The sequence below is a fragment of the Nannobrachium achirus genome, assembly GCF_963921795.1.
Source record: "Nannobrachium achirus genome assembly, chromosome: 9".
Lineage (NCBI taxonomy): Eukaryota > Metazoa > Chordata > Actinopteri > Myctophiformes > Myctophidae > Nannobrachium > Nannobrachium achirus.
Genome location: NC_137818.1, coordinates 36,405,003 through 36,419,017, shown reverse-complemented (window position 1 = coordinate 36,419,017; position 14,015 = coordinate 36,405,003). Strand labels below are relative to the sequence as shown.

Genomic DNA, 14,015 nt, shown 5'->3' with positions numbered 1-14,015 from the left:
TGAAAGGAATCGTTTTCAATTAAAAATGCCAGTGTAAATAACATTAGTTGAAAAACAGTTTTTATTGCCTTCCATGCTCACATTAAATGGAGAACTATATTCTATCAGTAACGTTTGGCAAAACATCATGGAAGATAATTGGTAAAACTGGAACAAATATAGCCTAGCTGCTCGCTTTAAATAGTTTTTGGCCAACTTGTTTACATTATAGAAAATAAAATAACCCCAGGACACATCTTGTACAAATATCCTGTTCTAAAAAGTAAATAGCTACACGTTTAAATCAAACATCAGATACTGAATAAACAAAGCAAAATATAACTGTACAGTATAGCAGAGACATGCTAATAATTGATTATGAAACATATTCAACCTATAATAGCGGCCTAGACAGTTTGAGCAAATCCCAATACATACTTCTTGTTTAGCACTGCAAATCTACTCATACTAGGGCTGCAAGCGAACCTTCGGAGGTTCGAACGTTCGTTCGTTACGTTGGCAATCGAAGTTCGAAATTAATGGGTTCAGGTTTTTTTCTTTTTTTTTTTTTCTTTTTTTACACGAAAAATAATTATCAGAATGTGATTGGCCTATTCAGAATATCACAGTAGTAGAGATAGCCAGATACGAAATAAGTTAGGCCTACCGGTAAACACTAACAGTTAATGGTGACCGTTATAGTAGTTATAAAATGCACCAGAACAGCTTGGAGCGATCAAGGACCGTCCTCCGCTCCAATTGCGCTCCTATTTGGGGCCGCGAACCGGGTGGCGAATCAGCCTCGCTGACACACGCTTGTTGACAGTGAGTAAGAGCAGCTGTCCTGGGCAGAGAGAGACGTGTGTGCTTTGAACAGCGAACACCCAGCCATCCACGCACCCAAAGATTAAACATCCCTTTCTCCTAAGCATGAGCAAAGATGGATTTCATTGCAACCCCCTAAAGGATCTATAATCAATGCGATGTATGGGGTTGTTACATCGAGACCAGTTTAGCCCGAACGCGACGAGCTCCGATGCAGTCACCAAGTCTAATCATCATCATCCGTGCAACTCCGCTATACATTGAGCCTGTTCGTCAACAAACTGTGCGACATTTTCTCCGATTGGGTTGGATTTTCCAAGTGTTAGCCTAGGTGTTAATGCGGCCACGCATCCACGCGTTTTCAATGGATAAAACAGCGCATTTAAAACATTTCCTAGTTTCCTACACTGTTTAAAGGTACAGTACGTTCGATGGTTCGAACGTCCGAACGTTCGGTTTTTATTCAATTGAACGAACCATCGAAGGTTCGATGGTTCGTTCCGAAAATCCCCCCGAAGTTCGAATCCCTAAAACAGGGCTAGATTACAGCCCTAACTCATACCTGTTCTGTTACCTGTAACAAGTCATTCAATATTTGCTGGGTCCATTATTAATAACCTAATAACCCAGAACTCCTGTGCCTATGCACAGCAGTGACTGTGTTTTACACAGCACAAAATCTTAACTTAGCCCACAACTCAAAAGTGGACAACTCTCAAAAGACAAATATTAAAAGATTCATATTAAAAGATTCTTAGCTGGCCAGGCAGAAGCCACTCCTTTTTTTCTTTTTCTTTTTTAGACCAAGATCCAATGACTCCTTTGCCTTCAGCCTTCTACCAAAGTTCAGATAAAGTACTCCTTCTTTTCGACCGTGGCCTGATCCTTGCTGTCCTCATCAGGGTCCTCACCTGGAGCCAGTTCCCCCGTTGTTCTGTAATCGCCTTTGTTGTGGCAGAGATATCGATAGAGAAGGAATGCCAAACCAAGTACTGTCAGCAGGACCAGAACTATAACCACTGGAAAGAGAAGGCAAACTAGTTGAAGGCAAACTAGTTTTTTAAAACACAAGACCAAAATGGATGCTGTGTTAAAGAGGTCAATTGAGTGACTTCTGGCATGGGAAGGAATGAGTAGCATGAGCATCATTACCTGCAATAACAGTGGAGTCTGTCTGCATTGGGAGTGCAGTTGTTACCACTTAGAAGACAAAACAAAACAAATAGATGAATACAATTATTGTACACAGCTTGGAGACAGATGTTATGCTTTTAAAAGACTACTTTAGATTAGTAGAACTGTCAAGTCGTAACATTCACAGTTGGGACACTACACAGCAATTAGGCACGATAGAAAATGATCACAAGTTACCCTCAATCAGTGTTGTGTCTGCATGCGTGGGAACTGTTGTTAGTGTTGTCCCTATAGTAGATGCTGAAAATATGGCAAGGATATAAATTAATAACATAATATTATTTGAATACTACACACACTAAACTCAAGCTCAAAACATGGGCCTACCTTCAGTTGTATCCATATCGGAGAGAAAAAGACCAATATCCGACACTGAAAATGACACCAGTTAAGAACATTAAAGTGTGCAAAAGAGCTCATATCTATATCTATCTGCTGGTCACACTATGTGTTATGGCACAATGTCTGAGCAAGGACAACATATTAAGTGTTGAGACACAGTAATCTGATTATCAAGAGCTGGACCTGGCTGAGACAAACTTGTCAAACACAAATGTATTTCTAAATATATGTACACTATGACACAATATCCTTATCAACAGAAACACATATTGATGTATGAGAAAGACTCAAGTTATACTAGTTATTTCACAGTCGACACAAACATGTACACACTTAACCTTTACTCTTAAAAATAAGGTTAAAGCTCAATATTGTGGTTAGTATTACAGGAATAATATGCTAAACGTACATACCATTCTGGGGTGGACTCACTGGACTGGACGTCATGATGAGTGTTGTCTAGTGTCAAACTAAGACAAACAAGTAGAAACATTAGAAATAGAAACATGGCTAAATGGCTTTTTAAAGTTTTGATTTTAACAATGACTCGAGTGTCACTTCATATCTTGTCATGCCAGTAATTACATCATACCACACTGACTCTTATCAGCTGACATTCTTTGTAATCAATGTAATCTGTTGACTAGACTGGTTTGGTCTACACTGACTACATCCACATTCACAACAACATATCCTTTTTTGTTTGTTTGAGTTCCCCAATTTCCAACTTAAGAGGTGGAAAAAGTACTCACGTGTTTAACTTGTGCAATATAGTGTTGCAGCTGGTCGACCTAATATGTTAATATATTTGTGTGATGTATCTTTGAGTTCTCAGCACATGGCTAATGATATTGTTTCTCCTGCTGCAAGGGTCATATCTTCTCAGTAGCCCCTGGTCAGTGGGGATGGTCAGCCATTAATTGGATTAGCTGACCATAGGCACTTAACATGACACGTAAATTAAGAATTGTCATGTGGAGCTTTTAGCATGGTTAACTTTTCAATGTATTGATTGTCATATGTACTTTCTTTGACATACAACGCTGGTCAATTAGCTGATGAGAATGGTGCCATCTGCTTCCTCTATCCTTATTGTGTGAGCTTGCTTTAGGGTCGGCTCTGGCCCATATAACGGGTTGCTTATTGTTAATCGGGAGTCATTTCAACAGAAACTGGTTGAGTGACTCCTCCGTCACCGGAGCTAAATTATGCTATGTGCTGAGAATTGGAAAGGAACCTCAGTAGAAGAAGATTTTTACTTTGATTAAGGATGTATACTTTTGTGGGACGATGAATAAACAAGCAACATTTACTTTTGAAGTTCTGTGGACAATCCCTATTTTTTGATATTAGTATCTATTATTAATATCAGTATTATTTTTCAAGTCGAGATGTTACATAAATGGCGACGCGAGCCAGGAGCGATTTGTGGCGTATTTTATGACTTTTTAGGAAAAGCTGATTTTTTTTTAGGGGGGACTGTGAGTCTGTGATCAGGGCTTGTTTTCGACGGAGGAGGACAGATCAAGATACTTCAACGGAGGAAGAGCCAGTGTTGGTTTTGTGAGTTGTTCTTGAGCGGTGTCTCTGATGGCCTGTGCCTTTGTATTGCTCGCTTTACTGCCTGTTTGACAAAGAAACTGGCCTATTTTGCATACTAATAGACCTGGGTGTGCGAGCGGTGTCCGCGGCCCCTGAAGATTGACCACTGCATCACGGCTGAAGAAAGAAAGGAAGAACGCTAATTGTTTTTTTTGACTGCTTGCCTGCAGCCCTAAAGTTACAACTGCTGCGACAACTGGACATTTGTTCAAAGATGGTTTGGACGACGTCAAGACGTTATTTTTTGGTTGTTGAAGTCAGAGGTTTTCAACGAATCTACATGAACATTTTCAATATTGACTCTGTGAACTTTGGGGCCGTGCCTGTCAGTGGACGACTGCGGAGAGCTGACACGGAGGGAGCCGTGTCAGTTGGGGCCCAACAGTGAAGCGTGAGCCCTGCGAGGGGGGTGCGTGTTGCTGTTACTACTACATCTTTCCGGCATCTGGCTCTACCCTCGCCCTGGCCTGACCTCCGTGGAGCGCGTAGCTGATCTCCTCATCTCCTCCTCACGATTGATCACCCTACCTCCTGTCCTTCCATCATTTTGGGTAATACTGTATTTTTTCCAAGTTATTTACGCTGCATCTGCAACGGACTTAGATTATGTTGAAGGGATTGTGTGTTCACAGCATGTTTGTGTTTTTACTGTATGCTGTAATGCTTAGGTGTTTTAAGTCATGACTTTGTGAACGTTATATGTGTGGGAGATGAGTTTAAGAGGGTTTTTCGGGCTTTCTGACGAGAATGCGAAATACTCTGCTTTGGGGAAGGCCAATAGGACGCTGTATGGTCAGTATAACGGTTGCTAATGAGGTCAGTATTGGTAGATAGAGTTGGACCTGATAAAGTGGGTTTTTATTATGTGATGTGCGTATTGGGAAGTTGAAATGTGCATACAGTATTGGTAGATAGAGTTGGATCATGTGCATACAGTATTGGTAGATAGAGTTGGATTATGTGATGCGCATACAGAGATGAGACCGGTGATTTTGAAAAGAGAGATGGGCTCTTGGTGGCAGGATGTTCACCAGAAGTTGGTACATGTACGTGAAGTGATGTAAGGCCTAGTGAATTTAGATTTGGCGTCTAGTGCTGCCGGTCAGCGATTTTTAGTGTTTCTTTTGTCTGTCTGTCTATGTCTTTGTCTTTATGTGTTGAGCTCTAAAACGGAAAAGAAAATATTTTTGGATGGTTGATTGAATAATATGATTGGCCTAATTATTCAATTCTGCCATTATTCAATTTGATGATAGTTGCTAAATTCGTTTGCCTACGCAAGAGCGGCCTGCTCCTTTTTTGGGGCTGTCATTTTTTCTCCTCCCTCTCGTGTGTAGGCCTATGTGTGTGTGTGTGGCTGCGGGCCCTGTGGGGGTGTGTGTGCTCTCCTCTCCTGTGCGTGTGTGGCGCTCTCTCTCATTCTCCCACGTGCGCGGCTCTGTGCGCACTTTGCCGGCCCGTGGAAGGGGGGGGGGGGGAGGAGAAGAAATAGTGTTTTTCTCTTATTTTTTCTTTTTCGAAGTGTTTTTTCTAATGCCATTATGTATTTTCATGTGCTAGTGTTTTACATCTTCAGATGTGGTTATGAATTCTTTATTTGGTTATAATATACTTGATTAGAAGTTTATTAACTAGTTTACTGATTATTCATGATTTAAAAAAGATATTTTTTGTAATTTATTGTGGTTATTTGGGAACATATTGTCTGCAGTCTGTGTGTTCTTAAGTACTGCGGTAATATAAGGTTCTATTATGTTTTGTGGTCTTCCTTGCTTGAGGAGGACTTTAGAGTAAATTGGTTGAAGAGTGTTTTGATTTGGCATTAATTTTGTTATTTTCTTCTGTATTTGTCTATGGTGAGAATACGCTGGATGGACTGGACTGAAGTTCTGGACCCCAAAGCTATGCTGATCCATGACCCAATGACACCAAGGACAAGGTTTTTGGTGTGACACGCCCAGCCGTGACCGAACTACATCAATCTGGGGGCTATGAAAAGTGTTTAAAGGGCAGTAACCTGTATTCTAATAGTATTAACTGTTAATGTAGGAAAAACATGGGCTGGTTCAGTATAGTTTTGGTGTTTAAATTGTAAAAAAGACAAATTACACAAGTAACAAGTGTTGGAACTATAGATTAGGAAGATAAGTCTTTTGTTTTTTAGTGATTTTTATTTTGAAGGAATGTTATTAACTCCTGTTAAGAAAGAGAGATGGAGTCACAGACTATACGTGACTCTCACTGTAGTGGAGAAGTATTTGAGAGATGGTTCAGTCATGAATGAAGGCCCTCATGTGAGACACCGACAACAGCAAATTCCTGTTGTCTCCAAAAATGTTTTCCGTGAATCGAGAAACAAAAATCTAAAAGATAAGTGAAGTGGGAAAAAAGCATAGTGGTGGTTGTAAATCACGGGTTAAAGGTCAAATTGGCAAAGCTGAAGGAAGAGGTGGCCAGAAGGCAATTAATTTAATACTCAACCAGAATTGTATGGTGGTAGGGAGGTGAGATATCATATTGATCTCACTGACGACCAATGTCAATTTGCTGATTAGAAACTGGGTGGTCCAACTCTGACATGTCCAACTGCCTCAAATACTTGACAATGCATCCTCTTAAGGATTTCATGACTGGTGTAACGTTATATTTTCAAAATGATTTGAGGTCATAGCGCAACTAGTGAGCAAATTAAAGTCTGTGCGAAATGGGTTAATACATGTTTTAATACAATCTATTCTTATGGAGACAGATCATTGAACACATGAACTAATATTTTAAATACTGATGCTGTTGAAGTTAAACACTAAGGTATTATGTGTGTCTTTCTGTATCATGTCAATATAGTTGTCCATTATAGGTTTAAACAGATTTTTCGATTCAGTTACTATTACATTATATTCCTGTTGACAATAAGGGAGAGCAGTGCAAGTGTGGGTTTGCATATATGATACATACTAGGTACTGTCAATAGTAATGTGTCTAGACACGAAAACTTATGTTGTGCATGTCTGTATGTAAGTAGTCGATGCCCCAACAGTAGTGACTACTTAGAGTTTAATATTCATATATTTAGACTAAGTTAATTCAACACGCATGTTCGTATTTGCGGACATTAAATCAAAAACACTGATGATTAAAGTATTTGGCCAATCTGTGACAACTAAAACACACTGAAAATTACATGATAGTGATGGTAAATAAACTACGCAAGTTGTAATGATGACTTTAACTACAGTTCAAACGATTTGGGACTTTGACAGGCTCATCCCACTGAATCATGCAAGATACTTTAAATGCTGCATCTTTTCTGTGATGACTTGGTTTATTTCAGAAAGATAATAAGGGTATATTTTTACATGAGTGGTTACATTCACTCACTTGTAGCACCTTTTAAGGGACCAAAGTATTGATATTTTTAAATTTACTAGTACCATCTACATGGTACCACAACTAACAGTTAGATTAGAGGTTGCTTATGACTGGACTTACATCTGATCGACGTTAAAGGACCATTAGTGAGTGAGACATTGTACTTGTTTGACTCTTCACAACAGCTGAGCACAATATAGATTAATAATATATATTGATAGATTCTACTTACACAAAGATATGTGCATGTGAGGCACACATAAACATAGAGTATGTGTTGGTATTGTGCTATTCTAGTCTAAATTTCTGTTTGCACAGAGGTCCAGTGATTATGTGTAAGGGGTGGTTTGACATCTGGCCTGTGCAACACCATGATTGTGAGTTGACTGAGTAGCACAATAAAAGGACATTCTTTGCAGTGACGAACTGGGACAAGTACTATAGTGTGGTTTGCCTGTAGGGATATTGAAATATCTGTCAGAACACTTAATTAGTATTACTGACATGCACAGTATTACATATTTTAGAGTTGTTTATTTATTAAGTGTACCCATGCCCATGCCTAGTGACAAAGTAACTACATTCTTCAATGTATAATGAACAGACTCAGGACAGCAATTATGCTGACATTTGGAATAGTGCACTTTGAGTTTGATCCAGTATGGTGTGCCATCCGTTTCCAACAATGTTAGTGGACTCTATTTCGATGATGTATTTAATTGCTAATAAGGATCAGTATTCAGGAAGAAAGATCTAATCATTTATAGCTTATAGTATGTGTTTCTGGAGTCACGGGATGACCGTAAACAGTTCTTTTGTGGTTATGTAGTGATTTGAAATGAAGGTATTTTTCTTTCCAGCAATGAAGTGCACCAATTTAAAGCGAGTGTGCTGACATAGTGTTAAAAGAAATGAGAAATTATTCTGTCTTGGGATTTGATATTTGTCAAATGATTTCCTGATGTTAGTTTGGAGGTATAGCTCAATCTGATTTTTAATGGTTTATGGTGGTTAGTAGATAATTTGGCTTTGATAGGGTATTTCATATTCTGCTTTCCTGGAGTGATAATTAGGATATAACTGGATTCCATGATGGTGAATAGTAATTGGCTGATTCCATAATATTTGATAGAACATTGCTGGTGTAGGTCATAGCATGTGCTTGCGCGTCTCACCGTTTTTTTGCTCCAGCTGATTTGTATTAAGTGAAAGGTTTTTTTTCCTTGTGTCATTTGGTCCCCTTCTGGGTTATTGCTTTTTATGGGTGCTGAGGGGCCTGAGTGCGGTGAGAAGGCCTGCTCTGTGGCTTTTGTTCTTACAGGCGCACGGGCATGCAGAGAGGTGGAGGGGGCAGTGGCCCTTGACCTCCCCGATCTTCTCTTTTTTACTGCTGTGTTACCTCAAATGATTATTGATCATAGTTGTCCTGCTTATAGCTATAGCTAGGATGCGTAAATAAGGTTTTTGTTGAGTCATTTGGGATTGTTTAATGAAGTTATTTTTGGACCTGTGCTCTATTATAAGCTTGGTACGTAGTTAGTTTTGGAAATGTCATATACACATTTGTGGGCTTCTACAATTTGGACCACAACCGACATGAAGTAGGTCAGATATGACTGGAAGGGCTTAACAATGTCAATGGACGCGATGTGGGTGGAGTTAAGTCCCGAGTCTTACGGTGTTGTCATTGTCCTCGGAAACTGTATATGGTTTACGAGGTTCCGACTGTTAACCATATTTGGAGTGTTTTTTGTCATTCATAATGAGGTTTGTGCTCTTATCATTGAGTACAGCAAACCCTTCTGACAATTAGTTTGCGTCCCCAGTGGGTCTTTACTGTGTGGTTGTCCACTGTAGTGTTGTGTATTGTCAAAGCAAGAATACATGTGGCTGTTAGAGGGGGACCCTCAAGTGGTCTAACAGGCGTTTTGGCAGGAGTTATGGAGGGGTAGTGCAATGACTCCTGGTATTTGGCATTTGTGATACTGAGCCTGGTGGAAAGAGATGAGTGAGCTGCAAAACATACAACAAAGTGAGTGCTATGTGACGTGACTTATATTGACAGAGTCTGCGCAGGTCGCAGGTTTGAGCCCGTATGCTCGCGACTCCAGACGAGTTGACGGGTGGGGGCTTTTGAACGCACTGTTGGAGCTGTGTTCATTCGACGAAGACTTTGTGATTTATACTTTTATGGGTGTCCTTTTGTTGTGGGTTTTGCTGCTCTGTTGTATGGGCGACAGGCTAAAGTGAACGTATGCCTTCACCATTGAAGTGCTGTTAACGTAGGATTGGGCCTACTGGTGTGATAAATGAATTTCGGGGGATTTGCATTGGTGGAGTGACCTCTGGCATTCTATGCATGTGTCGACGCTATATCCTAGATTCTGAAGATTTGAGACGCACAGATGCAGATGTATTTTGGATACTATTATTAGGCTTACGGCGGGTACAGTGATTTGCCTTCTGCAGTCAGTCGAATTAACCATTGAGTATGGAATTAACGCATCAGATGTAAGTCGTCACGTCCTGTTTCCTGATATTTATGTCTGAATGATCTTGAGTGTTGTATTGTCCATATCTCAACTCAGATATTTTCTTGCTGTTATGGTGTCATAGTACGAGGTTCAGTACTAGGTTCATATCATTACTGTTTTTTGTCTACATTTTTCTTCATGTAGACAAATGGGTGGATGAGTATTGTTGACAAGGGGGTTACATGAATACATTTACAATGATTATAAATAATCTTACAAAAAGATTTTTGATAATAAATTACATGTTTGAAACTATTGAAACTATCAGGGAGAGTATTTTTGGAAGGAAGTATCACAGGATAGAATAGAATAATGAATATCTGATGCGAATGAGTGATATCTGATTGGGATAATTAATATCTAAATAGAAATAAGTGGAAGGATTTAAGTATGTTGGGGAAGTTAATTGCAAGGTGGATTATATGGCTGCAATCTTGGTGGATTGCTAGGGAGTTATTGTTTTGAAGGCGAGACGGATGTGCTTTGAGTGGAGGTGTAGCCCGGAGAGGTTTGTATTTGGTATGAATTATCTCACTCATGGATCAGACAGAAAATATTAGATGTACGGACCATCAAGGTGCTAAGACTTTATGCTGCTTTGTACAGTTTGGTTGATTAGGAGATCTTCAAAAATGTATGTGTTGCATTGTTGCTGGAAAGAAAAGAAAGAGAGAATCTGACTGGTAAGAGTATATAATTGACCTTCCGAAAAAGTATAGGGAAGTCATAGGATGGGAAAAATTAATTTCTCATGATGTACTTTGAACATAATGAGGTAATGGAATATACAAATATTCAGTCATGGGTGTGTGTAACAAAATTTGTTTAGGAGTACTAAAAAGGGAATAACAGTATAGGAATTAATAGGGTAATCTAATTATTGACCTTGTGAGGTAGAGACCTCCTACACATAACGAGTAGAGAGTTCTTATTGTTTATCGTGATATAATTGCTAGTCCACATGATCATAGGTTAATATATATATATGTATACCCAGACTAAAGAACACATAGGCTACATGGTTACACTTATACAGATGCCTGACTAAAGACTGAACATGACAAGGATAATTTTAAGGTTTGAGGCCAACTGCTAACTAGAATTGATATTTTGCAGTGAAACTTAATGGCTAGAAGTTTGATGAGACTAAATAAAAGACCACAACACAGACTTGGAAATCTTTAGGCTCAAAAATACTCATGACACTCATAGTGAAGGAGCGTACATAATAAGGGAATGATAGATGTGTGTCTAAAACGTAGGTCAAAATGGATTTTGAAAATGTAACTAAGGTTATTGAATTACTGGAAGAATCTCTGGAAGAAAAGAATATACACTAGTAGAGATGAGTAAAGATGTGAGCAAAGTGTAAGGACGCATCCAAAGGAGTATTTAGATTATGACATGCATACAAACGGATACACATATTTCATATTACAATATGTACAATGATTACTTCATGTGTTTGATTGATTTGATTTTATTAATCTGAATGGTGCAGTGCGGTATTTCGCAAATTTGGTAATGCAGTAGTACGATATCTGATTTGCAAGAGGGCTGATATGAAGTACTTTGATATATCAGGAATGTTAGTAACTTTCTTTCGTTTGCGTTTCTGTACTGTACTGATATAAGTTATTTAAGGATGATGTTTATGTTGATACCTGAGGCATACATATATTGGGTATGATGATATATCTTGGGATGAAGAAATTATAAAAGGGAGGTGTCCCATATAAACAAAAGTGGGATATATAATTAGGGTAATTGTGGGGTCTCCAAAATAACACCCTTATATGTGTCCAGCCTCTGGTATATGATGTGTGTGTCTGATTGTTGATCGGAGGTTTATTCATTTACATACCAAATAATGAAGCCATGGACTGCTCACTTACGGTGGCTGAGAATTTCTTTTGTCCCCAGGGTTTGTAAGGAACAGAGTTCATGGGGGAATTTTTGATTTCATTGATGGATTAGTAAGGTTGTATTTGATTATGTCTCACTAGTTTGTGTTTTATTCTATGTCTTCTATATGTTTGTTCTTATTGTGATCGTGTGAGTGTTGTAGGTGTATTTTAATGGGTTTTGATGTTCAATTTGTGTATTCATTAGTCCTTGACAGGGACATCGAGTTGATGTATGTACATATTAGTTCGTCGAGTTTTGTGAGGTATTATTGTACCTCACAAAGGGAGGTTTATGTTGCAGCTGGTCGACCTAATATGTTAATATATTTGTGTGATGTATCTTTGAGTTCTCAGCACATGGCTAATGATATTGTTTCTCCTGCTGCAAGGGTCATATCTTCTCAGTAGCCCCTGGTCAGTGGGGATGGTCAGCCATTAATTGGATTAGCTGACCATAGGCACTTAACATGACACGTAAATTAAGAATTGTCATGTGGAGCTTTTAGCATGGTTAACTTTTCAATGTATTGATTGTCATATGTACTTTCTTTGACATACAACGCTGGTCAATTAGCTGATGAGAATGGTGCCATCTGCTTCCTCTATCCTTATTGTGTGAGCTTGCTTTAGGGTCGGCTCTGGCCCATATAACGGGTTGCTTATTGTTAATCGGGAGTCATTTCAACAGAAACTGGTTGAGTGACTCCTCCGTCACCGGAGCTAAATTATGCTATGTGCTGAGAATTGGAAAGGAACCTCAGTAGAAGAAGATTTTTACTTTGATTAAGGATGTATACTTTTGTGGGACGATGAATAAACAAGCAACATTTACTTTTGAAGTTCTGTGGACAATCCCTATTTTTTGATATTAGTATCTATTATTAATATCAGTATTATTTTTCAAGTCGAGATGTTACAATAGCTATATAGAAATATAGAAATGCCCCACTACAAGTACAAGTCTGGAATTCAAAATGTACTTGAGTAAAACTACAAAAGTATCAAAATGTACTTAAAGTACTAAAAGTAGAACTACTCATTGTCCCATTTCAAGTTTTCAAATGTATACAAATATTTTGAAAATAGCAGATCAAATGGTCGAAATGTATATAAGTAACTAGTAGCTCAAGTCTTCAAATAAATGTAGTGGAGTAAAGTACAATATATGTCTCTGTGTGGAGTAGAAGTGTTATGCCTCATTCACACTACAGATATATATAGAACAAAGCTTTGAAAGCTTTAAAGCTGGTTTCCATTGAGATTACATTGAATTACCAAGCTAAACGTTCAACTATATATCTGTAGTGTGAATGAGGCATTAGAAATGGAAATAATCAAGTACAAAATACTTCAAAATTGTACTTAGGTACAGTAAAGGTTCTTAGTTACTTTACACCACTGACTTGATAAACTACCGAACTGGGAAGTTTCTTAACTTGGTAAGATAATAACTCGACCCAACCCAAAGTAAAACACGTGCACTGAACTTTTACCAAACGGATCTACAAAACATACCCAGCTGCTCGTAACACTCAACAGCAGACATTGTTCACCACGGCCACAGTACAGCAGCTATTGTTTGAGCAGACTTACCTGTGAAGTTACAACAACACAGTCGAGCTGTTCAGCAGCTGTTTCCTATGCTTTTAAATCACGAGGATGTACACAACCTCGAAAACCAGCTCCGAGTTTTAAATCATACAAAAGTATCTCTCTCAAGTGATTTAACAAGCAGTTCAGTTGAGTAGAATGACTGACTGGGAGTGTAATGTATGCTACTGCTAGTAGTAGTCACCCAGACGCCCACGCTGTCGATTTCCGTTCCTGCTTTCGTTCCTCCCCTAAACCTGTACCCCCCCCCCCCCCCCCCCATACACACACACACACACACACACACACACACACACACACACACACACACACACACACACACACACACACACACACACACACACACACACACACACTGAAAGAAGCAACAAGGTGTCATCTTGTAATTATTTATTACTTGTATTTATTTAGAGCAATCGACATTCCCGTTTATTTTAGGTAGGTTAAGTAGGCTCACATTTAAATTACATAAAAGTTAACATAGCAATCAATCACAATGCCAATGTTAGCACTATGGCTGTGATATTATGCATTTCATGTAATTATGTTATGTAATAATACATTAACTATGTGTATTATTACAGCCACTCTAGTGTGACATTGTTTTTAGACTATCCTGTCTATTCGCTCAACTTAATCAATACAGGACAAA

General features: G+C 38.7%; 1 protein-coding gene across 1 annotated transcript; it reads right to left on the bottom strand.

The window, feature by feature from the left end:
• Positions 1 to 75: 75 nt before the first annotated feature.
• LOC308291608 (uncharacterized protein) lies at positions 76 to 13,532 on the bottom strand. The gene is made up of 6 exons (XM_080733667.1): positions 13,346 to 13,532; positions 2,754 to 2,810; positions 2,326 to 2,370; positions 2,176 to 2,238; positions 1,957 to 2,004; positions 76 to 1,823 (listed from the first exon to the last, which is right to left on the bottom strand). Exons 2-6 carry the CDS (start codon positions 2,785 to 2,787, stop codon positions 1,651 to 1,653), a joined length of 363 nt encoding a protein of 120 aa, XP_080589793.1. The 5' UTR covers positions 2,788 to 2,810; positions 13,346 to 13,532; the 3' UTR covers positions 76 to 1,650.
• Between the last annotated feature and the right edge of the window lie 483 nt (positions 13,533 to 14,015).

What these genes read in the sequence shown, in the direction of transcription:
- LOC308291608 (XM_080733667.1), bottom strand. Translation starts at nt 2,787, where the DNA reads ATGACGTCCAGTCCAGTGAGTCCACCCCAGAATG. An exon ending in CGATATGGATACAACTGAAG is followed by an intron (nt 2,239 to 2,325) that starts GTAGGCCCATGT and finishes CCATATTTTCAG; the next exon opens with CATCTACTATAGGGACAACA. An exon ending in AGACTCCACTGTTATTGCAG is followed by an intron (nt 1,824 to 1,956) that starts GTAATGATGCTC and finishes TTCTCTTTCCAG; the next exon opens with TGGTTATAGTTCTGGTCCTG.